General features: G+C 35.7%; 2 protein-coding genes across 2 annotated transcripts in view; one reads left to right on the plus strand and one right to left on the minus strand.

The window, feature by feature from the left end:
• Positions 1 to 15989, minus strand: part of LOC373240 (KRP110) — a 39318-nt gene extending 23329 nt beyond the window's left edge. Inside the window, 16 exon segments of the mRNA NM_214494.1 lie at positions 941 to 1149; positions 1820 to 1922; positions 2428 to 2528; positions 2946 to 3042; positions 3980 to 4099; positions 5149 to 5331; positions 5867 to 5988; positions 6303 to 6415; positions 9129 to 9293; positions 9945 to 10111; positions 10608 to 10744; positions 11299 to 11404; positions 12039 to 12074; positions 12505 to 12594; positions 13481 to 13544; positions 15979 to 15989. Of these exon segments, the coding sequence (NP_999659.1) occupies positions 941 to 1149; positions 1820 to 1922; positions 2428 to 2528; positions 2946 to 3042; positions 3980 to 4099; positions 5149 to 5331; positions 5867 to 5988; positions 6303 to 6415; positions 9129 to 9293; positions 9945 to 10111; positions 10608 to 10744; positions 11299 to 11404; positions 12039 to 12074; positions 12505 to 12594; positions 13481 to 13544; positions 15979 to 15989 (1824 nt within the window).
• A 217-nt stretch (positions 15990 to 16206) lies between these two features.
• Positions 16207 to 26136, plus strand: part of LOC584519 (telomerase protein component 1) — an 82517-nt gene continuing 72587 nt past the window's right edge. The window contains exons 1-5 of the mRNA XM_030973314.1: positions 16207 to 16456; positions 18091 to 18871; positions 21106 to 21240; positions 22994 to 23155; positions 23936 to 24032. Coding sequence (XP_030829174.1) covers positions 18170 to 18871; positions 21106 to 21240; positions 22994 to 23155; positions 23936 to 24032 — 1096 coding nt within the window. The 5' untranslated portion in view covers positions 16207 to 16456; positions 18091 to 18169. The remainder of the gene's footprint in view (positions 16457 to 18090; positions 18872 to 21105; positions 21241 to 22993; positions 23156 to 23935; positions 24033 to 26136) is intronic.

Below are 26136 nucleotides of genomic sequence, written 5' to 3' on the forward strand. Positions count from 1 at the left end.
TAGTAGCCCCCACTTTTCTTAAAGTAGCCCCTTGTTTTTTTTTATGCAATGGGGTAAAGTAGCCCCCATAAAAAAAATTAAATCTTGGCCTGCGTGTCAGTGATAATATTTTCTTACAATATAAAAAAAGAACAGTTGAACAAAACTCTCCTTTCGACAAGTTTTAGTTACATGTACGTATAGATCTAAGCCACACGTTTAGCACAAAGTGAATAAATCATGGGTATCTGAATATGTCTGCAATACTCTACATGACATATGTACGTTACAACTGTATGTATATTTGCCTTTGCTTGGAATTTAAGTAGGTAAAACCATGTTTTTAAAAATACAACCTTAAAAAAAAAGCCCCCCTGAGCTCCAAAATAGCCACCGCAAAATAATTAAATAAATTGAAGAGTTAAATATTTCGTTCGTCGTTTAAATTGTTTGACATTGTTTAACGTTGTTCCAAAAACTGAACTGTTAATTTACAGGGTGACTGTGAGGCAGACTGAAGTTACTTAAGTTGAACATGAATGGTAATAACCAGCAGTATAATCACCTCCTCAAAATTAAGATGAAATAATTGACCTCTAAGTCTAAGCTAAAGTAGAGTGGACCAAGCAAACTGAGTTGCAAATTCAGTTGATTATGATGATGATAATTGAGTGTACTGCAGTAACTTGAAACTTCAATAAATGAAACAACACGGTTGTCAGTCAGTTAACACTTGTTTGATATGTATTTTATTACAGCATTTTGAACCCACACACAATAATACAAGGTAAAAACATCAATTTTCAAATTGAGCTCCTCACTCTTTCCAGGAGAGTTATTTGAGGAGCTCAATTTGAGCTCCTTGGCAAAACAAGGAGTGGGATTAATAGAGCTCCACCAAATTCTAGAAATGAAGGTCTGTAACATACTCCACAGCTAGCACGTTTTCCCACATTCTTACCTCTGATGCCATGTCCCGTTTGTCTTTCTCATACATGTTGTGGGTGCGTTGCAGCACGACGTTGTCCTGTTCCAGGGACCTGATTCGCTTCTCCATCCGATCGCACTCCCGGGTCTTGGAGCTCAGCTTGGCCGTCAGGTCGGTGTTGGCGGTGCGTAGGTGATCTAGCTCGTGGTCCGATTCCACCAGCATGGCCCTGAAGGCACCCTCTGTGAATGCAATGTGATGATTTGGGAATGGGAAAGGAGTAAGACTTAGTTAGCTAGACATGTCACACTTAAACATTGTGCAGTATCTAAATAGTCAACAGACTCTATCTTGAAATAATATTGCTAGTGACATTCGTTTGTCTCGCAATGTATGGTCAACAAGGGATCTAAAAGATCACGACGTTTCGTGCGCCGCTGCAACGTTTCGTCAGGTCATAAAATATAATGTAAGGAAGCCTGTTTTGTACTCTACGGGTGGACCGGCGGTCAAATAATTTGATCAATAATTAGAACTAGACTTTATCTTACTTGCCACACTCAAATGCTGGAAGAAAGTGCATGAAGATACTAAATTTTACCTTTGAGAAAAGTTCAGAAGAAAATAGTTATTAAGAGATTCTGCTATAATCATCCTAACAAACAAATTCACTGAACGTACTTAATTATCTGAATTTAGAGAATTCAACTATTTTTTTTTAGTTGAAGTATTATTGGGACTATAATGACAAATTCTACCCTACAAGATATATACTTTGATTAAACTCTAGATTGGTTATTTTTTAAATTCTAAACAGCCATTTTCAATTATTTTTTGCAGGATTTGTATGTTAAAGTTAGTAAATCAATTCAACATCCGCCCCCTGTCTATGAATAAGAAAGGATGTCTTACGTTTTCTGGCAAGTTCATCTTCCATGATTCTTCTTCTCTTTTCTCTCTCTGCCAGGAATGCCAAGAGGTGGGGCAAGGTTTCCTCATCACATGGATCGGAAAGCTGTAATACGAGAAATAAATCAGGTTAGAAAACTAGTTTGTAATCAAATTTTGCAAAAGTTTTATTGATAATTTTTTTAATAAAAAATGGGTTCACATTTTTGAAGAAAAAAACTTTTAGAGTTAATCTTATTCAGAATTAGTATCACAATGCCACAAACTCCATCATCGAATGGGGTTATCTAAAAATCCTCTCCTTGAAATGGTCGGTATTCCACAAAATTGACACCCAATGCTGGGTTTAAGCTCAGTCTACAGTCGACTTATAACAAAGGAGGTTGGACCTAAATTGTCCCTTTAGTATATGTGATTTATGATATGTGATACCAAGCATTGGTTGGGTTTAACTGAATCAGCAGAATGTTGGGAATATGAACTATTGTATATTCTGCAGGTTATATTCTTTTATGTAAGAGAATCATCAATATACATTGTGTATCCCAATGATTTATGAGAGCACTTGTAAGTAGAAATAAAATAATATTCACAAAAACAATCAAACAAACCTGTAAGAGTGGGAACGGGGGTCCAAGGGTGAGAAGGGGCGGTGGAGGAGGTGGCATGTCATAACCATTCTCTTCAAGAAGTTTCTTGTATTCTTCATTAGCTGAAAGAAAAGGTAAGGATCAAGATTAGAAAACATACAATCCGAGTGATATACTCAACAATATAAAAATAGATGTATCACTCTTTTTATCAAAAGAGTGTAACATTCTTTTTATATAAACATTTTCTACATCTCACAACAATAAATGAACATTTGTGTTATATGCACATAGATCACTCCTAACATTTTTCCGGAATAATGTATTCCTCGTCTGCAACCAGATTGAGCCACCATCTTTAGTTTAAGCTACCCCCCCCCCCCACCCCACAACCTGCTCAATACATAATTAGTTGGGAACTCAGATGGAAAAATGAAAATCTTATGCAATTCTTTGGATTTTTATTTAAGAAAAATAAGCAATAGATCATTCAGAATTGACAATATTTCTGCAGATCTTGGACGGTTGTACTAACTCACCCTTTCTTCTGCCTGGAGTGAGACCAATGTCAAACCTGATCTCCGTGGGTCTAGCTACTTGTACCTCCTGTGTGATCTCAGCAAACCTCATCACATGCTGTCAGTCATGAGCAAGAAGGGTGAGAAAATGAGTGAAAGATCAAAGCTACTGTACTGGGGCCTGTTTCATAAAACTTGTTATCTATAACAAGTGCTAAATTTCTATGACAAATTTGCTCTCAGCCAATCAGATGCCATGATTTCAGTAGCTTATAACAGTAGCTTGTAACTTGTTATTGATATCAAGTTTTATGAAACAGGGTCCAGAACCTGGGGGTGTTTCACAAAGACTAAGATTGACTTTAAGTTGGACTTAACTATGACAGGCCATTCATGCCACAAGTTCCTCTAACCATTCCTGGCATTGGTTTCTAAAGGAACATACAAAACGTGGTCACAAATCTACAGAAAGGAAAAAATATTATCTAAAGATCATAATTGAGAGATCGATGGTGATAGCAACCAGTGGCATGAACAGCCTGTCATAGTTAAGGAAAACTTAAAGTCAATCTTAGTCTTTGTGAAACACTCCCCTGGTACCATTTTTATTTGAGGATCTTATACAGCATGAGATGAATCAGGTACCCTACATTCTGGTATTCATGCTGGAAAGACTATCATTAATGATACTCCAGCTTGCAACAGAACTCTTGTTAAACCTTAGGAAGGGTGGTTCCTTGTCTGTTGAGTGGGACATTCACACGTTTGTTTTGCCTACTGACTGCAAATAATGGATGGTATAATGTTCTGGTTTGACTATGCAGAGATGCCAGAATATATACTTTCATTTTACTGACATTTTACTAATTTTAACATATTACCTCAATATTGTAGTACCTAGTGCCACGTACAGATTGATGGTGGTGATGACGATCAGACAAGTATGTAACAGCTAGGGTCTAAAAACAGTGATTTTAAATGACACAACTTAAAGTAGCCATGTGGAAGAAAATGTATTCAACCGATTATAGAATTTTACCACTGCCAATACTTACAGTGGTCTCATCGAAATCCTTGGCACTAGGGTTGACATTCACCACCATCCGAACTTTACCCTCACCATCAAAGTAATTCTTGAAGAGATGGGTTAGCTTGGAAGTTCTGTATGGGACCATCTGTAGAGTAAATAGAAAAAACAAAGATACAGGTAAACTCAATAATGCAATTACAGTGTAGTTGTGAGGATATCATGATGTTCACGTCACAATATATGTACAGTTCTTTCAGATAACCAATACCAGTGAAGAAAAGACAACCTTAGATAAATCTGATATAACTCAGACCTGCCAAACCTCTGGAGTTCAAAAACTGTATTCTTTAATCCCAAAAGTTGTATTTTACTGACAAAAGTTGTATTCTCAAAAATAAACACAGACTGTTACGCGGATCAATGCCTCTTTCAGTTCCTACAGACAGGAATAATTTTTTTATGGATCATTGGTTGAATATGCATGATTTCGTCACGACTGGTGTTTTTGATGAAGCAATGAACATCCCAAAATTGCCGATGTGAGATGCTTGTAGGATACTAAACAGGACAAAAAGGGCATTTTACCATTGAAAATGGCACACACACACTAAAAAAAAAAATTTAAAAAAATTGTACTGTCGTATTTGCTTCTAAAAATCGTACGAAATACGACTAAATCGTACTGGTTGGCAGGTCTGATAACTGATTATAATAGCACTTGAAAGAAGATATTCAGTATGTAATAGTAGATATAATAGATTATCTACCAACATAACAACCTTAAAAATACTGGAATGGAATACTCTACATGTTGGAAGGTTGATATAATCAAGTATTTCCAATTACATCAATACATATTTAGATATGTGGATAACAATAATGTCTTGATCGACATTGACAAGAAGTGAATTCTCCTGACAAACAAGAATTACTTGTGCTTGCAAATATTTTGTGGGCTCCTAAGATCCAATTTGCAGCTAAAAGTCAATATGGAATGAATGAATAGAAAGCAATATTCCTAATTTTAATGATTTGAACTCTCATGATATGGACGGGATTACAAAAACAAGCCAACACTGATAGTTTATGAAATGTCAAACTTGAATGCATCTCACTTTCTAGTACATACAGCCCTACTGGGATCACACAGATTCTGACTGTTTTGTTTATCTGAGAGGTTTTGAACTGACTGACCTTGTTGGATCCTTCTGTCTGGTTTTCTCTCAGTGTCTCAATACATGTCCTGAGTGTCATGAGAGAGGCATTGATGCTTCCAGCTTCTTTCAGTCTGTCTCCTGTGTTGTTGGTTCGGTGTGTCCTTTCACTTCCAGCTAGATCGACCAGGGACAGCTGACTGATAGCAATCTGGTCCTTGTCCTATGGTACACAAAATAAGACATAAAAATAAACAAATAATTTATGTGCTTTGCAGTGTCAAGATTCATTGTTCAATTGATTCCCCCCCCCCCTCCCTTTTTTGTTGGGAGTAAGGGGTTAATATAAACAAAATCAATCAAAAAATTGGAGAAAGCAAAAACACCACACACATATACCCCCCCCCCCCCCACAAAAAAAGAGCTCACTGTAAGAGATATTTCTTTAAAACTGAACATTGTTCATAGCTACACCAACACTTGCCAATGCACATTTTACAATGGGAAATACAATCGTACATGAAGATAACAACAAAAAAACATTTAAAGCACTTCTTCAGGACATGTGGATGTATGAGCAACTCAACAAAGTCACTTTATGCTAAAATGTTAAAACAATACCTTTCAAAATACAATTCTAAAAGCTGCATCTTAAATGAAAGGTAGGATTTTCTACAAAGTGGAATTCTACCCCGACCATTTCCTATAGCCTGCGAAGACCTAAAATCAAGTTGAATGGTCAGAATCCAATGGCCTACCTGTATAACCTCCTGTCCAAGCGAGTCTAGTGGTGCCTGGACCAGTCTGATGTTGAAGACACTGTGACTACGACTCGACTCTGTGTTGAGCTGGGTGTGAGCCACCTTACGTTTGGCCTGACCTGTAAACAGACACCAAGTTCAAAGGTCATAATGAATGGATAATAACAGAGGGCTAAATTAGCTATTCAAAGATTGATTCAATTGATCAACTGTCTGAAGAAATATCATATGGTCAGAGCCAGACGAGCCTTAGCTCTGTGTTGAAGTACGAGTTAATGCCTTTCTGGCTCAAAACATCCGATACTTTCAAAGATTCAATCATCTAGAGATTGTTTTTCAATTTCTTCAAAACATAGTTTGAAAATTGGATAAAAATTGGGGAGATAATATACATCATCATCACAGAATCTTTTTCTTCTAATTGGATTGTTACCTTTGAGGAAGACTTTGTATGCATCTTCTGTTGTTTTGACCTCTACTTCTGTGCACATAGCCACATACATGTTATGGATGTGATCTTCCCTCAGATTCCTTGGTGTCAAGCCCCTAAAAATAAAAGAAAGAAAGGAAGATAAGGTTTATCAAATGTAAACTTTGAAGGTGTTACTGGATATCATGATGCACACTAGCATGGCAAAATAGAAAACTCTGTTTTAGAACAGCTAAGAGCAGTATAAAACAAACATACATGTATATGTATCAACTATGCATATACTTTTACTACAACTTCACTTTCTAATTGTTTGATTGGTAAGCATGCACTGATATTCATATAATTTGAGGTGAATGCAGGTTGAGGAAGAGTGCATTTTTGGAGGGGGAAGGTAATTGTGATGAATCAATTTTCGCAATCATAACCCGTGCCTTCAAAGCACTAAAGTTGAGCAGCAATTTACTTGAACCTTCTAATTTCTTTACTAAATGTGAGCAAAGTGCATTTTACATGCTGCATAACTATGTTTCAATAATGTAAATCAACACTCTAAATGTGAATAGACTTTGACTAAAGATATATAAAACGAAAAGGAGCTGTATGTTTCCACATCAGTCAAAGAAAGGTCAGGACACAGCATCAAAAGAAGGAGAAAAAAAGAGGAAAGTAGCATAAGAAAAATGTTGAGTAAAATTAAGTATGCAGATCTGAAGTCTAGAACTTTTGGAGGATGGTCTGGATATTCAGTACTTCAATTACAGAACTTGGTTATTTCTTTAAAAACTGTATTCTCATAACACACATCTCTAGGTGATTTATTCATTGATAGAATATAGTGGGTCAATAAAGGCAGACCTGCCAACCTCTGGAGTTCAAAAACTGTATTCTTCAATCCCAAAAGTTGTATTTTACTAACAAAAGTTTTTTTTTGTTTTGAAAATCGTATTTTATTGAGGAAGATTGTACTGTCATATTTGCTTCTAAAAATTGTACGAAATACGACTAAATCGTACTGGTTGGCAGGTCTGAAAGGTATGACCATTGGATAAAATCAATTATTACCCATATCAGACATCTGAGCAGTGGTTTTTCAAAATCATATTACACTTCTTGTAATCCTAAAAGAGCTAATCAGTAAATATAAGACTATATTACCCTCTCGTGAAAAAGCTTATAGACTTTACGTGTTAAAAAAGCAGTAAATATAAGACCATATTCACCGTGCCTTATTTTGTCATTTTCATTGCGCATCTATCATGCGTACGAGAACCTGCACACTTTGCGCGCACTCTATTGTGGCGTAATAATCACACATGCACTGTTTGCAGTGTATCAAAAATTTTGTCTAGCACTAGATGCACAGTGCTGGTTTGACAAAGTTGGTTCAGTTCTTTGAGATTGTCATGGTTGATTTATGTATTTGCTCTAGATGTCTGATTTGGATAACAATAACAATATTAACTGGCTTAACTTTCGAGAGATACCACAAATATTGCTCTCACAAGACCCATATTGCCCTCGTCTTTGACTCAGGGCAATATGAGTCTAGTTTGGGAAATGTATGTGATATCTCCCTCAAGGCCAGTCCATATTATATAAATGTGCAGTTAGTCCAGTCTTTCATACTGTGTCACTCATTAACAAAACAGGGAATAAACGCAAAGCAAGAAGTATAAAAGCAAAAAGGAAAGCAAAAGTAAACAAACTAAACATTATAAATCTAAATCCAAAACCACAATGACATACATTTCGTCTCTGTTCCAACGATTCCTGCTATAAACAAGGAATTGAATAAAGAAAGAGGATATAAACTTACAAATAACAAAATAATAAAGTCTCAAAGATCCATACTATATTTTGTTTTTCCTTATATGGTGAAATCTAAAATTATGTGAAAGTTATAATTGAGATGACAAAATAAAAAGTTACAGGACACAAAAAAATCATGAGTTTTACCGTTTCTGTCAAAAAAAAATCATATTAGATTTTAGCAGCAACTGTCAATTTACTATGATACTCCTGGGGGGCGTTTCACAAAGATCCTAAGTTGAACTTATCTCTAAGTTGGACTTAACAATTATGGAAAGCTGTTAGCATCATTGGAAATATTTTGTAAAAATTATTCTAAAAGGCATAAAATGTTGATTCAAAGCATTCATATTTTCTATATCTTGGGAGATTTCATGTTCTTAATGTGGAATTTATGAAAAGTCTGAAATACTTGAATTTTGCTTTTCAATATATTTCATTTTAAGGCTACAAATGGCTCTCCATAATATTTAAGTCAAACTTAGAGTTAAGTTCGACTTAGAGTCTTTGTGAAACACCCCCCTGGTAATATGTCAAGATCACTCAACATACTACCTAACATAAAAAGCAACTATCAAATGATTTGTGAAATATAATGGAGATTCACTTCTGCCTATGGGCTAATAGTATACACAGATGGTACAATGGGTACTTCGCTGGAAATGTGTGTAGACAAGCATACTGTAATATGTAAATGATGATAATACTACATGATAAACAAAGTGGATAAATAGACGTATAGGGAAAATGGAGAGTGAAAAATGGAATAGTAGCAGTGAATAGAGACAAGCTGAAGCTTTTCATCTTGCACTCATCAGAGTAAACTGCAAGAATGAATGGACAGAGGAAAAGCTTCAGTGCATCTATTCAATGCTACTCTTTGATCGTGTAGTAGCAATCATCCCCTTAGAGTAAGAATGCTTGGCATGGCTGATTAAAATCACAGTCCATCTCTCTAAGTGCTGAAGGACTGAGTTCATGAGCTACTGATTTATTCTCAGGTGTCCAGATACTCACTTTGAATGGAGGGAGTAGGGTTGCTCCTCTAGCAGATCAAAGATTTGATTGTTGTAGATCTCGACGTAGGAAACAAAGATGGCGTAGTTGTTGTCCTCATCAATGGTGCTCAGGCAAGTCGGGTCTGGAACCCTTACAAAGTTGTCCAGGTCAGGGAAAGCTTTCCTGTTGTTTTAAAAAGGAATGGTTCATGAACAATTAAGACTTAACATTATTAAACATCTTTCCGCATCAAAAACATTTACTTTATTTTATTTACAGATTGACAAATACAAGAGTATTGTCAAAGTTATGGAAAATCAGTAGAGCACACACTTCACTGCTTTATGTCTGGCTTTTAAAGCCTGCTTGCATATTTGCAGTGATTCAACATTTTCTGCAGCAACAAATGCTCTTAGCTTTATTTCATCCAAGAAATAGTAATAGGGTTAGGGTTGCAATTGGGCTTTATGGCGCAGTGTTGGGTCCATGGTTGAAGTAAGGAATTCAGTTAGGACGGGTAATTAATTGTCCACAAAACAATTGTTGTTGTGTATCATACCCCCATACTTCCACAACCCCCCCCCCCCATAGATCTGTGACTAAAAAATTGAACAGGGGTCATTGCTGTGCATACAGTAACATGTTTACTTACCACACAACATTGCCTCTTGCATTTCATTTAAATATACAATGGTTTTATATCACCGCAGCAGTTTTACCACTTTATCACAACACGTTTGGATAGGCCTTTATGGTTTTGTACACGACATAGAGCTGTCTTACCAAAAGAGAACATGAGATAAGATATCGGTGAACATGTGAAGAAATACTAACTTTGGTCTCCTGGGTGTGCTGGGTGTACGGGGAGTTACGGGTGCCCTAGGCGTGCGTGGGGTACGTGGGGCTACCGGTGGGGGCATCAACTCTTTCTTCTGTCTCTCCAACATAGCATCTGCTTCCGTCTGTACATCCATGCCATTCACCCTGTCTGGCTTGAAAACCTACACACCAAGAGATATCCCAAGTTCCACAAAGTGTTAAAATCATGAGCGAGAAAATAAAAAATAAAAAATGGAGCATAAATTCTCAGTTTGTATCCTGCAATACAACTTAAACATCCACAATATGATTTCAAAATAGCCAGTGTATATAGAGGAGTTTGCTAGGTGACAATCCTCATAATACATAATTGAACAAATTGGTGTACAGTACTTTTCCTTCATACAAAGCCTTTCCCTATGTACACAAACAGATAATACTGGTCTCAATGATCTGAGGGTTTGTTGTTCTCTGTAAGAAGAATTGCCGTTAAACATTTGAGACTGATCTATTTAACTAAACGCATAATCTCTGCTGTTGCTGTTGCATTGTTTCAGTTGTATTGAAACATATCAAACCAAATGTCACAGCTAGTCTACTCAGAACTACAAAAAGTTTGTTAGCATGAGAGTAATGAATGATACATAAATAAAGAGACATTATGAGATGATATCTTACATATTTCCTGGCCTGTAGATCACCCAGGCTGTTGAATAGTACATCAAGACACCTAGGCAGGACTCCTCCGTCTGTGGGTGTGCCCTGCATGGTATACGTCTTACCTGACCCAGTGACTCCATACATGAAGAGCAGTGCTGAAAATATAGAGGTTCAAAGAGCGTAACATGTGTCCATGCCATTCTCCCTTACACTAGGTAATATACATGTACATATTCACACATTGCCACTTGTCTTCCTTTTGTATCGTGGCATAATGTATCTGAAGTTCTGAAGCTCTAGCCTAATTCCAATTTATATAGACTAACATCCATTTATGTAATTCATACTTTTCCAGGAAATAATCAACCTTACCCTAGACTCTGTACAATTATATTTCATTATGACAAGCTTCAAAGCATGAGGGATGCTGGTTGCACAAGCAACATTTCTCATAAAATACACTACCCGGTATGTTGTATATTGGATGTACAATATCCATTGAGAGCCATGCAGAAGCTAATACTTGTACACTTTTAGAAAGTTGAAGCCCTTCTGGTTCTCAACAGAAAATATGGATATCATGTAAGATCAAACTTACATACACAATGCAAGCTAAGGTGGGCAGTACTACCTTTAATACATAGGACTACACAACATCATTCAAACTTTTATCTGATAAAGTGGAAAGCCAAGAAGATAGTTATCTTACAATTCTTGCCATGAAGAAGATCTTCTACCAGTGGCAATGCTATACTGTCATATATAGCCTTCTGTGAGTATTCTTCACTGAAGACAAACTTGAAGAAATGCTGTGTCTGTAATTGAAGGAAAACAAGATGACAAAGAAATAGAATTGTATCACTTTAGAGCCTCCAACTGCTTTGATTTGCTTTGAGAAAAAGTTAAATGAGGAGCAGAGGAGAAACACTCTTGAAAATATATAATTGTTGATTCTGCCACTCTGACAGACATTTCAAAATATGAACAAAAATTCTTATATAACACAAGCAAAGCAAATATTTAATACATGTACAAATTATAATACACAAAACAGTTACAATCACTAAATTTAACATTTATTTATTTATTTCTGATATTTAGACAGGTTGACTCATTATCACCAATAATGGTGGTCTTCCATGAGGCCCTGTTAAACATGAGGTACATTAGTTTAATAAATATATATATATATATATATATAATAATAATAATAACAAAATCTTGAACATAAATTCATAACAGCAATAAAGAATAAGTAAGAACATAACAATATTTATATAAGGACCCCCCCCCCCCCGAAAAAACATGTTTGGATTGACACGTTGTTATACCAAAGAGATATCACAGTGAGCTCGCTGTGATGTGTTGATGCTTATACATGAACTAATCTAAATGTTGCACATGTAATAGATGTGTGTTTATTTATGGTTTTACAAATGTGATACTTACCTCTTTGTAATTGCCCGTTCTGAACGCATGTGAACCCTGAGATGAGTGAGGAAATGAAAAGATGTTAGCTTGGCCAATTTAATATAGTTAAACCTTGAATTAATAATTTATGGATAAATAATGATTAGCAAACCAATACATGCATGCCTGAACATTTAAGCAGATTCCATTGTGATATTGCTCCTGTTGAACTAAAATATTCCAACATAAAAATGTATGTACTTTGAAATTTATTCTATCAAAATTGATAAGAAAATCTGATCTAATCTAATCTCAGTTGTGTCATGATGGACTTTCTGTCAGACTAATTCTACAGATCAGAGTCGAATTAAAGCAATGTTGCATCAACAAGTGTTATGTCACACCGTACTTAGATGGGATTTATCACAGATTTGCAATTAATCATTATGCATAAAAGTATGAATACAAAAAACAAATACAGAAGACCAATGATTCATGAACAAACCTCTGGAGGTTTGAGTTGTATTGTGTTGGTATTGATGACTTCGATACACAGTTCATCATCCTCTTGCACTGGTCTCAACCTGCAGTACACCTACAGAAACAAAACGTTAATACAAAGTCATGATAAATCATCAAATGAAGAATGCATGTTGCATTTTTAAGGATTGGAATACAAAACGTGAAATTCCATAATTCTGAAAACTGAACAAGAAAACCATCTTTTATCAATAATAAAAAAGCATTAAAATATATGAATTATAGCTTAATCTGGAAATTGTTATTGTGGGCAGTTGACAAATTTGTGTCAAGGCATAAAATAAGCCAATGTCTCAATAGGCAATAAAGGTACTTTGGTAGAATGTCATAACGTTTCACCTTTAAAGGTAAAGACCAGTATTGGAAACGCCCCAATTTAAAAAAATGAAATGGAAGCTCTCATTACCAATCATGTGAAAGAATATGTTTTGACTAATACATGATGATACAAAATTTGCCGGGAAACCGCCTACTAATTCATATATTTGGTAAATTTGTTTCTCTCATGGTCTGTGAGAGATATAGGGTAGTCCCATATACATCTTTCTGTGTATAGTGCTTGTAACTTTACGAAGAATGGGCCAAATTTCTTATCATTATGATGATTCCAGAACCTTGCAGATGCTAGATGCTAGATGATCAACCTTTTCTGATCGATTCCACAACGTTTCTTTCACAATGCAATCGCATGACCATAACTGGTCTTTACCTTTAAAAAAAGAAAAACATGATTATATATTACTAATGGTCAGTGCACACTCTTTCATCTTTAAAAAGTATTTCCTTGATCAGTTTTCTACTTGGTTTGAGCTAAACATCCATGTCTCGTCCTGTTAAGATTTAATGGTGGCTGAAGTTATTCCCTTTTCTTTTGTAGCTTTAATTGCCAACCCCCCCCCCCCCCCCTCACATTCAACATTTCTGACCTCAACTCATCTTACCTCAACGGGGTCCTTAGCACAGCTAGGAGGCTTCCGAGGGGTTTTCTTGGGAGTTTTGCCTCTTCTGAAACAAAATTGCAAATATCATCAAAAGTTAAGAATATAGACTAGGTCTAGTCTAGAATCTATACGAATAATTCTGATAGCTCTCTTAGACATATACTGCCTACAGTAAATCAACCATATGAATGTAAGTTGAACAGATTTGAAGAAAGTATTCTCCATAGATTAAGAATAGGAGTGATAGGTTTGAACTTAGATCTCTTCAGATTGAATATACACTCGACAGGCCATTGCAATAACTGCACAGGACGTACTGAAACTGTAAACCACTTTCACTGAATGCCCAAAGTACATAATAGAAAGAGCTATGTTACTCGTAGAAACTGATTTATCACATCCACAGGAAATCATGATACTACTTAAACTTTCAGAAATAGTTAAACAAAAAGCAATAGTTCGCTTCGTTTTAAGAACAAAGCGGCTGTATCAAAACCATTAAATTGTTGTTGATGTTTTTTGTTTTTTTTCTTCTTCTTATCTTCTCTTTTCCTTTTTCTTGCACCAATAAAGCCCACAATACTTGTAACTAATTTGACCTTTTACTTTTTCTAACAATTCGGTGATCACCTCCAACATCACATGCTAGCTGGCACCCCCTCACCTATGCCGGAGTGACCTAGGTTAAAACCGAAAGTCTGCGAAATATACCTCAAAGACTGGTAAGATGGCATTTTGAAAAGGGTGGGGGTAAGTGCGAAGTACACATGTGCATACGTGAGGTGATATTTGAACGCGCACGTGCACGTAAACACAAGTACGTAACTTGCTAGGCCGTCGTCTCTTTCCAAAATTATTAATTTATTGAATTTTCTCTCTAAAAAAAATTTATAGAGTCTAAAAAGAAAAAAAGAGGAAGGAAAGAGGATGGAAAGAGAAAGAATCCTAAAAATAGTCATTTATGACATGAAATTGTACATATGTATATATATAAATAATTCATAAAAATAGTGTGTGGCAAAAATAGTCAACTGTGACTGATTGCCAAACAAAAACAAATCAAGAAGAAAGAAACTATATCTATTATCCACATCAGGGACATTATGTTAGACCTACATGAGGATCTGAGACATTACGGTACATAACTTAACACACGCGCGCAACCCACCATCTATTAGGTATGTGACTAGAAAAATAATTGTGGGATTACATTGTATCTTATATCATTGGAAAGGGCTAGAAAAACCATTTAAAATGGTATATAAACCATAGCTCTAGGACAAATATTTAGCGAGTTATGATTTTTTTAAGATTAAAAATCTGATTTAATTATCGCCATTGTTTTACCATTGAGACCTCTCAAAATCTGTGACCGACCATGACCAACATAAAGGATGGTCTTATCAAAAATGTAAAAATTATTCATTTTTCTAGATAAAACCTTAAGGAAAGAACATGTGATAGGGGAAGAAAACCAATATTGTATTATTTGATGTACTATAGACCCTTCTATAATTAATTAGTAATTAGCAAATTAATTAGCTAATTAGTCGTTAATGAACTCACTGCCACAAAAAGACATACAAATTTCCGTAATTTCCTGACAATCAATTTTGAGGAAGTAAAAAAAACAATGATTGTATGTTCCGATTTGATTTATAATTTTATATTCATCAAGTAACGAGAAAAATGTATAAATAAACGAATTAAATTAGTTTTAGAACTATTAAAACTTATCTTCAGGGAAGATTACGATGGTAAAGATGACATTGAAATTTGACTTGAACAAAAATACACTTTCACATGTCCGTTTCTGAAAATTCGAAGTCGAGGCGAAAGGAAATTTTTCCAATGACGTCATCAGACAAGCAAGCCAAATTTGGCGAGAAACCGCCGTTTCCACACGCAATCAAAGAGGAACCCTGCAGAGTAACTCGTATTGGGCGTGAAACCGCTGCCGGGCGCGCTGAAACCAAGCCAATGTGCACGATAGTCACATACCTACATCTATGCACTTTTATTGTGCAGCGTTTTACCGTGAAACCTGTGAAAAACTAAAGTGTAGAATAGATCTATACTAATATCAATGTTTTTCCGAAAAAATACTCCCCCCAAAAAGAAGAAAATTGACACAAAACAGGTCAACTTTAAAATTGACAAGCAACATTTTGTTTTTTGAACTTTGCATCAGTTGTGATGTTTGTTGACAGTTTGCGATGCCACGGAAATCTGGACGTATATACCAATTGGTCCTGTCCAGTACCACCTTAGATGTAGATGAACATCATTTGCAGAACATCACCCCATGTTTTTGCACTTGCATATCTCGGCTCACTGCACTGGCACGTACATGTACATGCACAGCAACTCATCTCACTCACATTCACAATCCTGTTTCATGCACACAAAACACGCCACTAGATTACCCTTTAGCAAGATTAATATCCTATTTTCATAATATTTATGTTAACTTGTTATGTGATTTTTTAGTTACTTACGTTGGCTTCATGTTGAAATCCCTCTATCTAGTCAGAAACGCAGAATTTTTTGCTGATATTTTCACAGAAAGTCAGCCACAGTGCAGGTTGTGCGTATTATATTATGCATGCATTCAAAAGCGAGCGCGGACAAAAGCAAAGAGCCAATCATCTTCCGAACATGGAGAAAGGTCGCAATGATTAGACGTAGAGGGAGACAATCAAAACAAGGATACATTTCGCGACCTTTCATCATTCATCCGGGCCTTGCGTAGACATGGTGCAAGACCAAACAGCCTCGCCCGAACTACTGGCCTGGGATCCATCAGCGCTAGCTATAGTGTGGAGGTGCTCATTTATAGCAACCTACTCTGCCTGCTAGCTAGCTGCTCTGCGGTTCCGGGAAGAAACATGGTGGCTCTTTGAAACCTCACAACAGACTAGTCTATTACTTACATGGATTTTGAGTAGCCTGACGCACTGTTCTGTTAGGATTTTGGTAAGAACCAATCGTCGGATATATTTTTGGAAAATAAAATGGGCGTAAAACTACTAAAAAAAGTAAAAGACAGAATCAATCGCCCAAGTCTGTGTGAATGTGATCAGGATTCTGGGTGATGATTTTCATGTGAATGAATGATTAATTTATAATTAAACGTTAAAGTCATGAAAGTTACAGTAGATCTAGACTAGATCTAGAGGTCTAGTCTATATCTTGAAATGTCACTGTGCCATGAATTCTGTAATTTATGAACATAATAATATTAGATTCTAAAGGTAATATAGGCCTAGCCCTAGACTCTACAAAGTTTTGGGGAAATTCTGAAAATTGGGTGGATAGTGAATAGACTCTAGATCTAGGTCTAGACTATTTACAATTTTTATATATTTGGATGCCCCCGTGGATGTATAATAAGCACTAAAAAAATTAACCCCTAAAACACTTCTGTTTTTGAGAAAAATTGAATATAAAAATTTACCGGTGCTCCCGGTAAATTTTGATAAATTTCAAATGGAGCCTACGGCCGTACAATGGTAGCTGCGACCATGAAAATCTCAGAATATGTAGTTGTGATATATAATTTCCAAACGGGAATAGCTAATCAGTCGATTTTAGTCAACAAACATTGTTTCATAGCTAAATTGATATCTTGACCTTGAGAGGGAGCTATACAACATAAAGAGTTTATTATTTATAATTTCATAACTTTAGACTCGATTTCAATCGGGGCAACGATCAATGAATACTGTAGGAACGCATATGATACCAATATGTTAATTTGAACCAAATTCATGACCCCATACCAAAACTTTGTAATACCTTTAACTCTCTAACAATTTATCAATGACATGTCTTGAGTCTAAGAATTTTTTATTTTTTTAATATAATTTAACATGTTTAATATCAATATGGCTGAGACTCCACATACTACATCGCTTAGTCTGAAGTACTGTTAGTCATACTCGTAGATAGACTAATAAGTGTTACACAAAACCCTCTTTTCCAAGACAAATGACAAGTTGACAACTTCTCCAACTTGTCGGGACTTCAAATTGTCATATCTTTTTAGAATGCCATCACAAGTCATACTCAGTCATAGTCAGCTGACTGAGCAAGAAGATCATTGAGATTTTTCGAAAATATTCTTGGGGTAAATTTCTTGTGATTATTAATATTTACTGGGTCTAATTGTAATTAGAAACGCTGCCCAGTCTGTCTAAAAAAACCCTCAATATTTGAACACTGCATGTGTGTTGCTGGAGCTAGGATTAGTTTGGTTGAACAGTAAAGAGCAAATTTAACAAATGAAATTGCCTTGATCTAAATTATTAACATGTGTATTTTGTAATTTTGTTAACATGTGTTTATACTACAAAGCCGGGGTTTAAATTTGTCTTTATTGAGGTACATGTATATATGACCATGAGCAATATGAGTGACCAGTGAGGCTGAGATGTAACTTCAGCAACTAATTTGTTTTCAATAACAGCATTACAAATCTTACAGGCTTATATATAAGATGAACACCACAGACAGATTCATCATATTCAGATGTAATGAAAATTGAGATACTAGTACAGATGTCAAATAAATAATTCTATAATTTGATATTTTTATAAATTTATTTTCAGAGATGCAGAGCAATCTGAGTTCATGAGTGAGGATAGGCAAAGTTTATAGTGTGGTGAGAAATTTCAACTCTCTGTCAAAATGAGTTTCCTGTCCAATCCACTGTTGGCTGGTTCAACATCAGCCAAGTCTAAGGCATCGGGGCTAACAGCCACCAAGCGAAAGGCAAGCAATGGCAATCAAGCACAGGGGTCTGCCCCAAGCAAGCAGCCAACCACTGAGATGTCCCTCCAAAGTAGTAGCCTCCTTCTAGGTAGTTCCCTTCTTGGGGGGAACTCTAAATTTGGACTGGGCCTGCAGTCATCTAGTCTGGGCACGAAGTCACCGCTAATGGCTAGTACTGGTTTTAATAGCAAGCCCCAAGGCAGCTCTGGCTCTGGAAGATCCCTATTGGCTGGTGGAAGCCTACTATCCTCGAGCAGCTATCTGTCATCGTCATCTTCTCTATCGTCCTCAACATATGGAAGTTCTCCTGCTTACGGAAGTTCTGTATTGCCGAACAAGCAGAAGACACGTAGCTTGAGCCGAAGCAACAGTAACCAGGTTGATGATTCCAAAACCAAGAAGGTCAAATCTCAGCATCATCCAGAGCAGACCAAGGTCAAGGAGGACAGCGTCATTGATCCAACTCTTACCACGTGTGAGCTACCAGACTATGACTTCTCACGTCAGCTTCCAGTAACAAGTACAGTTGTGCAGGAATACGTCCCTTCTTTTGAGAAACTGGACATGGTGAACACTCTGTCGACTAATCCAGGGGAAAATTACTTGACTGAATTGAAGGTAGAGTATTCTTGTCCATGATTCATCTTGATGTTTCAAATTATTTATATTGATGCAAAGTAATAAGTCCAAACAAAAGACAGCATGTGTGACTTTTGTTCATTGACTCATCTTAAAGGAAGGTGCATCAATCATGACTAGGACAGAATATTTCTTTACTGTTCAGTTCCAGGATAGTTGATGAATCAAGCAAAATATCAGGATTAAGTATATATCTAAACGATCTAAGTGCTATGTACAGTGAGATGTATGAGAATATATTATATCACATGACAATATTTTTATTCTCTTTATCTACAATATTCACTGACCAGCGTAAATTTGCTGCAGGAGTGGTGTTACAAAAAGTATTGTAAACTAAGACAAGCATTTCAAGTAGGCCTGAGTCGAAACGGGTCCCCGACCGTCGAGCTGACCACCGTCTTTTGGTTTTCGGGTTTCGGGTTTTTCAAAATTAAATTTCACACTGATATTTTGAAATATAGAATTAAAAATATGCAATTCACAAACTTATATTTCAATATAATCAAATAAATATGCTTTAGAAATAAATGGATATTGTTTCAGTTGATGGTAGGTGTTTTTATCGCTCTAAAATTGAGGCTGCAAGAAAGGAATCACGCTTCGTGGTACCGATCGAGTGCGTTCAGAAACGGAAGTGGAAATAGATCTATGACCCACTGAAGACAGAGCAAGAAAGTGCCACACCCAAGACTAAAATGTTGATCAGACTATTGCAATTAAATCGTAATACTAAAGGCATTAATTTAATTGTCAAAATATATCCACAACATAATGGTTTAACCTTAATAGTTTGATGAAGGAAAATAAATTAAAGCTCTTGAAATAACATCAAAGTGCCTTCCGTTCGTTCTAAAAATGCGTGTATAACGGCAAGCTGAAGTTACGATTCAAGCTTGATATGCATGTTCCCTACACCGCCATCCGAGCTGATCGGAACATCACGTAAGACTTTAAGGGAATCCAATTCAACAAAATTACCGTAAAATAATTATTTGCTTTGACAAATATTCATAATATCTTACAGAAATAATGATATTTCATGAGCTACGTACTCGATATCAAGTTCAGCTAGCCATCATTTTGAAATGAGACGTAGTTGTCATGCAGCACAGTAGGCTACATGTATAGACAGAATGCTGCAGCTCGCAGAGAGGAAAAAAAATCACTGAATATCACGTGATCTCAGACCCGCGCTTTTTCCTCTCTGCTGCATACTACCCTCTACAGTCTACTACATGACAACTACGTCTCATTTCAAAATGATGGCTAGCTGAACTTGATATCGAGTACGTAGCTCATGAAATATCATTATTTCTGTATGATATTATGAATATCTATAGTATTATTTGTCAAAGCAAATAATTATTTTACGGTAATTTTGTTGAATTGGAGTCCCTTAAAGTCTTATGTGATGTTTAATGCTTAATGTTCCGATCAGCTCGGATGGCGGTGTAGGGATATATGTAAACAAAACTTGACTCGTAACTTCAGCTTGCTGTTATACACGCATTTTTAGAATGAACGGAAGGCACTTCGATGTTATTTCAAGGGCTTTAGATTATTTTCCTTCATCAAATTATCAAGGGTCGTAAACCATTATTTTATGGACATATTTTGACAATTAAATTAATGCCTATTAGTATTAAGATTTAATTGTAATAGTCTGATCAACATTTTAGTCTTGTGTGTGGGGCTTTCTTAACTTGCTCAGTCTTCAGTGGGTCATATTTCCACTTCCGTTTCTAAACGCACTCGGTACCACGCACGAAGCGTAATTCCTTTCTTGCAGCCCCAATTTTGAGCGATAAAAACACCTACCGTCAACTGAAACGATATCCATTTATTTTTTAAAGCATCTTAATTTAATTCAATTGATTATTTTATTGTTTTGAAAGCAGTAACTGTCTTTTCCGTCGCATTATTAGAACAGCAACTTAGTCTAACTCCTGCCGCTGCATGCACAAAATTTTTAGTGTCAGTGCAGTGGTGAAAATTTTGGCTACCCGGTCCCCGCCCGAAATTTTCAAGTCAAACCCAGGTTCGGCAAAACCCGTGATGACTCAGGCCTAATTTCAAGTCAATATGAATTTGAGCTAGATCATGTAAATCTATGAATCTATGATATTTTGAAATTGACATATACATTGTACCGTTATTATAATCATAATAAGAATTATGATAATAACATGTTATATTTCTCGAACCCACAGCAACAATTCATCAATGCTGTGAGTGCATCTTTGATCGGTGGCCCCAACTTTCATGAGCGTGCAGACGGTACCAGAAAGAATATCAACAGACAGGCTACCTCAATCATTGATAAAGACCCAGAATTCATCCTAAAGGTGAGAATAGAGACATATAAAATGCTTTCAGAATAGTTCCAAATGTAGTCATTTCTTTTTCCTGGACACATACTTTCCAACTTCATTTTCCATGAGACATAATGAACATACATGAGATTTTTTCATAATGAGCTAAAGCTGCTATTTTAGAGGATGTTGACCATCATACTTTGGCCATGAAAAGTTCGACATTAATAATAAGGTGGAAGAGTAAACTGTTGTCAAATGTTGAATTTATACTGATTAGATGCTTAGCTTTTACCTACTGATAATTTATATATATTTTTGGTGTTCAATTTAAGTATTTTCCATTTTCGTACATGTGTTTAATACAGTTCTAGTACACTACAATTATTCTATATGTACATGACATGCATAGATTCCTGTTGAATTTTGTGGCTGATGCAAGGCTTTGAAATGTTGTACATATACTCATAATGGATGACCATATATCTTGCAGCCATGAGGTCAAAAGTTGTGCAAGACTTGAAAGAAAGAAAAAAAAAGTCAGTACACTTTTTAATCATGATGGTAGAATTTTTTTATATTTTTTTATATATTTTTTTAGGGGGTGGCAAGAGTGGGAGGTAGCCTGAATGTGTTAACATTTAATTTTATATACCTCATACATAGATTGTCATTCACTGATTGGTCAAGACTATATCACATGTCAAGGAGCATTTCTATCTATCAAGTATCATTACGTCAGAGGGGTTGATAGCTACTATCAAACCCTGGGATAGGACCCCTAACCCCTCCCGCGACTTAGTTGCGCACACAAATTTTTTGAGTTGCTAGGCTACCGCAATCGCGCGGTTACGCGCAGTGCGTAGGAATTCAATACTCTTGCCTTGGATTTGATGTTGGATTTTTCTTATTTGGGTTAGTAAATTCCTCTTGATCTCTATTCCTGTTTTTAGAGCTAGATCTAGACCTACAGCTAGACCTAATCATGAATCAATAAAAAGGATGAGGTATATAAAACAAATATGGACTGCTCTGTAATCGGATGATGGTGGGAACTACCACTCCCTCGGTGGTGTTCAAACCGGCCCTTCTATCACCCCCTCGGCTTCGCCTCGGGGGTGATAGAAGGGCCGGTGTAAACACCACCTTGGGAGTGATAGTTCCCACCATCTTGGGAGTGATAGTTCCCACCATCATCCTCATGAGCAGTCAATATTTGTATAATATTTGCTCTGCATACTTGACAGCCCACCATAATTAGTACATGTATCATATTTAAATTTGTCTATTTATGTATTGGTGTGTGAGAGATAAACGCACGTGTCGCGCACGTGTGAGTAGTCCCATATACATCTTTCTGTGTACAGTGATTGTAACTTTACGAAGACTGGGCCAAATTTCTTATCATTTTGATGATTCCAGAACCTTGCAGGACACACCAATACTTATATGCTAGATGATCAACCTTTTCTGATCGATTCCACAACGTTTTTTTCACAATGCAATCGCATGACCATAACTGGCCTTTATCTTTAACAATTTTTTGCATTACCAAACTGTAAACATAAATTTTCCTTTGTTGCTTTATTTAGAGTTTGAATGACTAATAGCTTCTATACAATGTAATTGTCCCCAGGGCTGAGATGTATTCCTAAATAATAGTCCAAAGCCCTATTTTTCCTTGTGTTTAGAATAATACTTTTATTTTACATGACCAAACGACAAAGTAATGTAAGTAAATTGCTGTTTCCCAGTTGTACATCATGTGTCCTGTGTTTTCCATCAGGTTGCACTGTATACAAGGAAAGAGTTGAACATTCGTACTACAGCCAATTTCCTGCTAGCTCTCGCAGCCATGACCCCTGATTGCCGACCTTTTCTCAGGAAGTACTTCAGCACCAGCGTTGCCCTGCCATCTGATTGGATAGATGTTGCTGAACTTTACCAGGTACTAATGACACAGGAAGTAATCAGTTGATCCTTGCTTACATCATCTTCTAAAAAGGAATATTTTGATAGATGATCACCATGAAAGGCATTGCCCGACTGCCTTATAGTTTGAACTCTATGAGTTACTCTCACTTTATAATTCTGTGTAACCCCTGCATTAATTATGGAAGAATTTCCTTTAGGGGGCGTGTGATGATTTGGATCTAGTTGATTTGTTTGCAAGCTGTTTGAAAATGAAACCAAACATGATGTTCATGATGTCTTTATCCTTTTTGATACCCCTCTACTTTCTAGTCAATGTAATACCATTAAATTGTTCATGATTCTTGGCCATCTGAGATCACATACTTCCATTTAATCACACCAATTGAGCACATCCTGTTCTATATTTTAACAAGGTATCAATGCAACAACATACTTTATTTCAAAATTATAGAAGGAGATCAAAATTTGACCAGTAGCCAGGGATGCAAAGAAAAGAAAATAACTACTACAGTCTCAAAAGCAGACAATCATAGAGATCTATAAATCACCATGAGAATATTAATAATTAATTTTAAATTGATTGGCGATGCTGAACTTTGGAATGACATAGAATAAAGTAAACACTTTCAGGAAATGCTAAAAGCTATAATTTGTCCTTCTTGAATAGATATACTTTTATTGAGCTCTAAATGTAAATCACATCATGCAATTTTGGGTAGTTTTATAGTGCCTGGTCATATAAATAGAAACTGAAAGTGTAAGTCATGATCAAAATTGATTTTTCTCCTTACAGACATTCCATGATAAGAACATCAACTATGGATCTCTGCCCTCGGCCCTTCGCAAGGCCATGATTGATCGCTTCCCTCGGTTCGACCAGTACCAACTGGGTGAGTGCTTCAATAGTTATCCTGAAAGAAACAGAAAAGACTCAAAGATTTTCTTTCACGGCGGTGAAAGGGAATACATTAGATATTCTAATTTTAACAATAGGTGAATTTGAACAAGTTTGATTGTTGTGCTGAGGTATTTTGTTATGAAATATTGATTGAACAAAATATAGCATCAAGTAGAAACTGAAATGTCTACTTAAACATCAAATCAAGTGAAAAATGAAAACATTTTCAAGTACTGCAACACTTTGAGGTAGTTCACAGAGGGACTGTTGCCTAGTCTGCATTTTATTGTTGTTGTTGTTTGTTTGTTCAAAAGAACTTCCTATTTGGAGAGGAACAGAGAAACAGTAAAAAACGAACCAAATGTTAAAAAGTAGTATATTCAATTAGAGTTGTTTGTTTGTTTGTTTTTTTTTTCCAAATTTTTATTGATTTTCGAAATTTTTTGTAACATTACAAAACAACAATCATACAAGAATTAAATGATTGTATAACATTAAAAGAACAATAATCAAATACGAATCACTGTAACAATTACCCCCCCAAAAAACAACAACAATCAAACAAACAAACAAACAGACCTGATGTAAAAACTAAAAAATCAGTCTCGGGTGGTTTGAACTGTATCATTATCAAAATATAATTATGGATAATTAAAATAAATTCTCAATAGGGGACCATTTTCTATAGTGCATGTTTTCTTTGTGCTTTTGTTTAGCAATTACCAATTCTATATGTCTGATTTTGCAAATGAACGTTTCAAAACCTATGAAACTTACTACTAAATTCCTGCATTTCTGAATATAAATGTATCTCTTCAATAAGATAATTAAGTGATTTAATAATATTTTATGTGGTCCCTTCCAATCCTTTATGAATCCAAACATCATTCTTTTCCTAGATAGATCCTCATATCTGACAGATAGCTTTAGACCAATTTTATCAACAAAAGCTCGTCTTAAATCTTCAGCAACCTTACACTCATAAAAAAGGTGTAAAGGAGTTTCAACAGAGGTCTCGCACAATGTGCAAAGTTCTGTCTGAACTTGCTTCATTTTAAATAGTCTCTCATTGGTGTATAGAATATTATGCAAAATTTTAAACTGAAGACTCTCATCTTAACTTCTATTGTGCATTTAAATGGGAGTAGATACATTTGTGGCCATTCCTCCTCTTCTATCCCATATTTAGTGGAAAATAGGGGTTCACAGACAGGTCTACATGTCAATTTACTAACTAAATCAACATTTGTATCAATAATTGATTAAATGAACTTCCCCATTTCTTCCTGACTAGCGATACTATTGCCAAATATATCATGTAGTATTTACCTGGTACTCCTCTTGCTTTCCAAAGATTAAATTGCACAATGTTTCCATGTAGATCAAAAAGTTGATATACATAACATAGACCTGCCTCATGAAAGGCCTTACAGTAAACTGATTTATTATCAATAAGAATATATTGATTGTTCCAAACAATTTGACTAAGTACACTTGCTTGGTCTCCTTGATCATCAACAAATTGATTATACTCCTTTGTCTTGGACCATGCTAACAACAAGTTATGATAAAATATGGGAATTCCAAGAGAATTCAACTGGCTCATAGAATAATTACTCATAAAAATCAATTTTCCACCAAATCGTTTACTATAGTGGTCAAAAACCAACTTCCAATGATGATCTGATTCTGTATAATATCTCTGAATCCACTTAACCAGCTGTGTCTCTATCATGCATTTTAGTTTCGGGAATTTAAGACCACCTTCAGTATAATCTGCAATCATTGTTGCCTGTGATATCTTATCTGGACCTTTCCATATAAACCGAAACATCAACTTTTCAACCTCCTTAACAAAATCATCGGGTATTTCAATATTGGAAACTATATACATAATCGTAGACATAACAAATGTTTTCAACAGTTGAATTTTTCCTATTAAAGTTAACCCCCGATTCTTCCATCTTAAGAAAGTACATTTTATTTCATCCAGTCTCTTATCAAAGTTCAGTTTCCTGACTACTTCCTGATCATATGAGAATCCTGATCATATGAGAATAGAGTTGTTGTTGTGGTAGATTTAGAAAAGACTTTAA

The sequence above is a fragment of the Strongylocentrotus purpuratus genome, unplaced genomic scaffold, assembly GCF_000002235.5.
Source record: "Strongylocentrotus purpuratus isolate Spur 01 unplaced genomic scaffold, Spur_5.0 spur5_scaffold_6, whole genome shotgun sequence".
NCBI classification, from domain to species: Eukaryota; Metazoa; Echinodermata; class Echinoidea; order Camarodonta; family Strongylocentrotidae; genus Strongylocentrotus; species Strongylocentrotus purpuratus.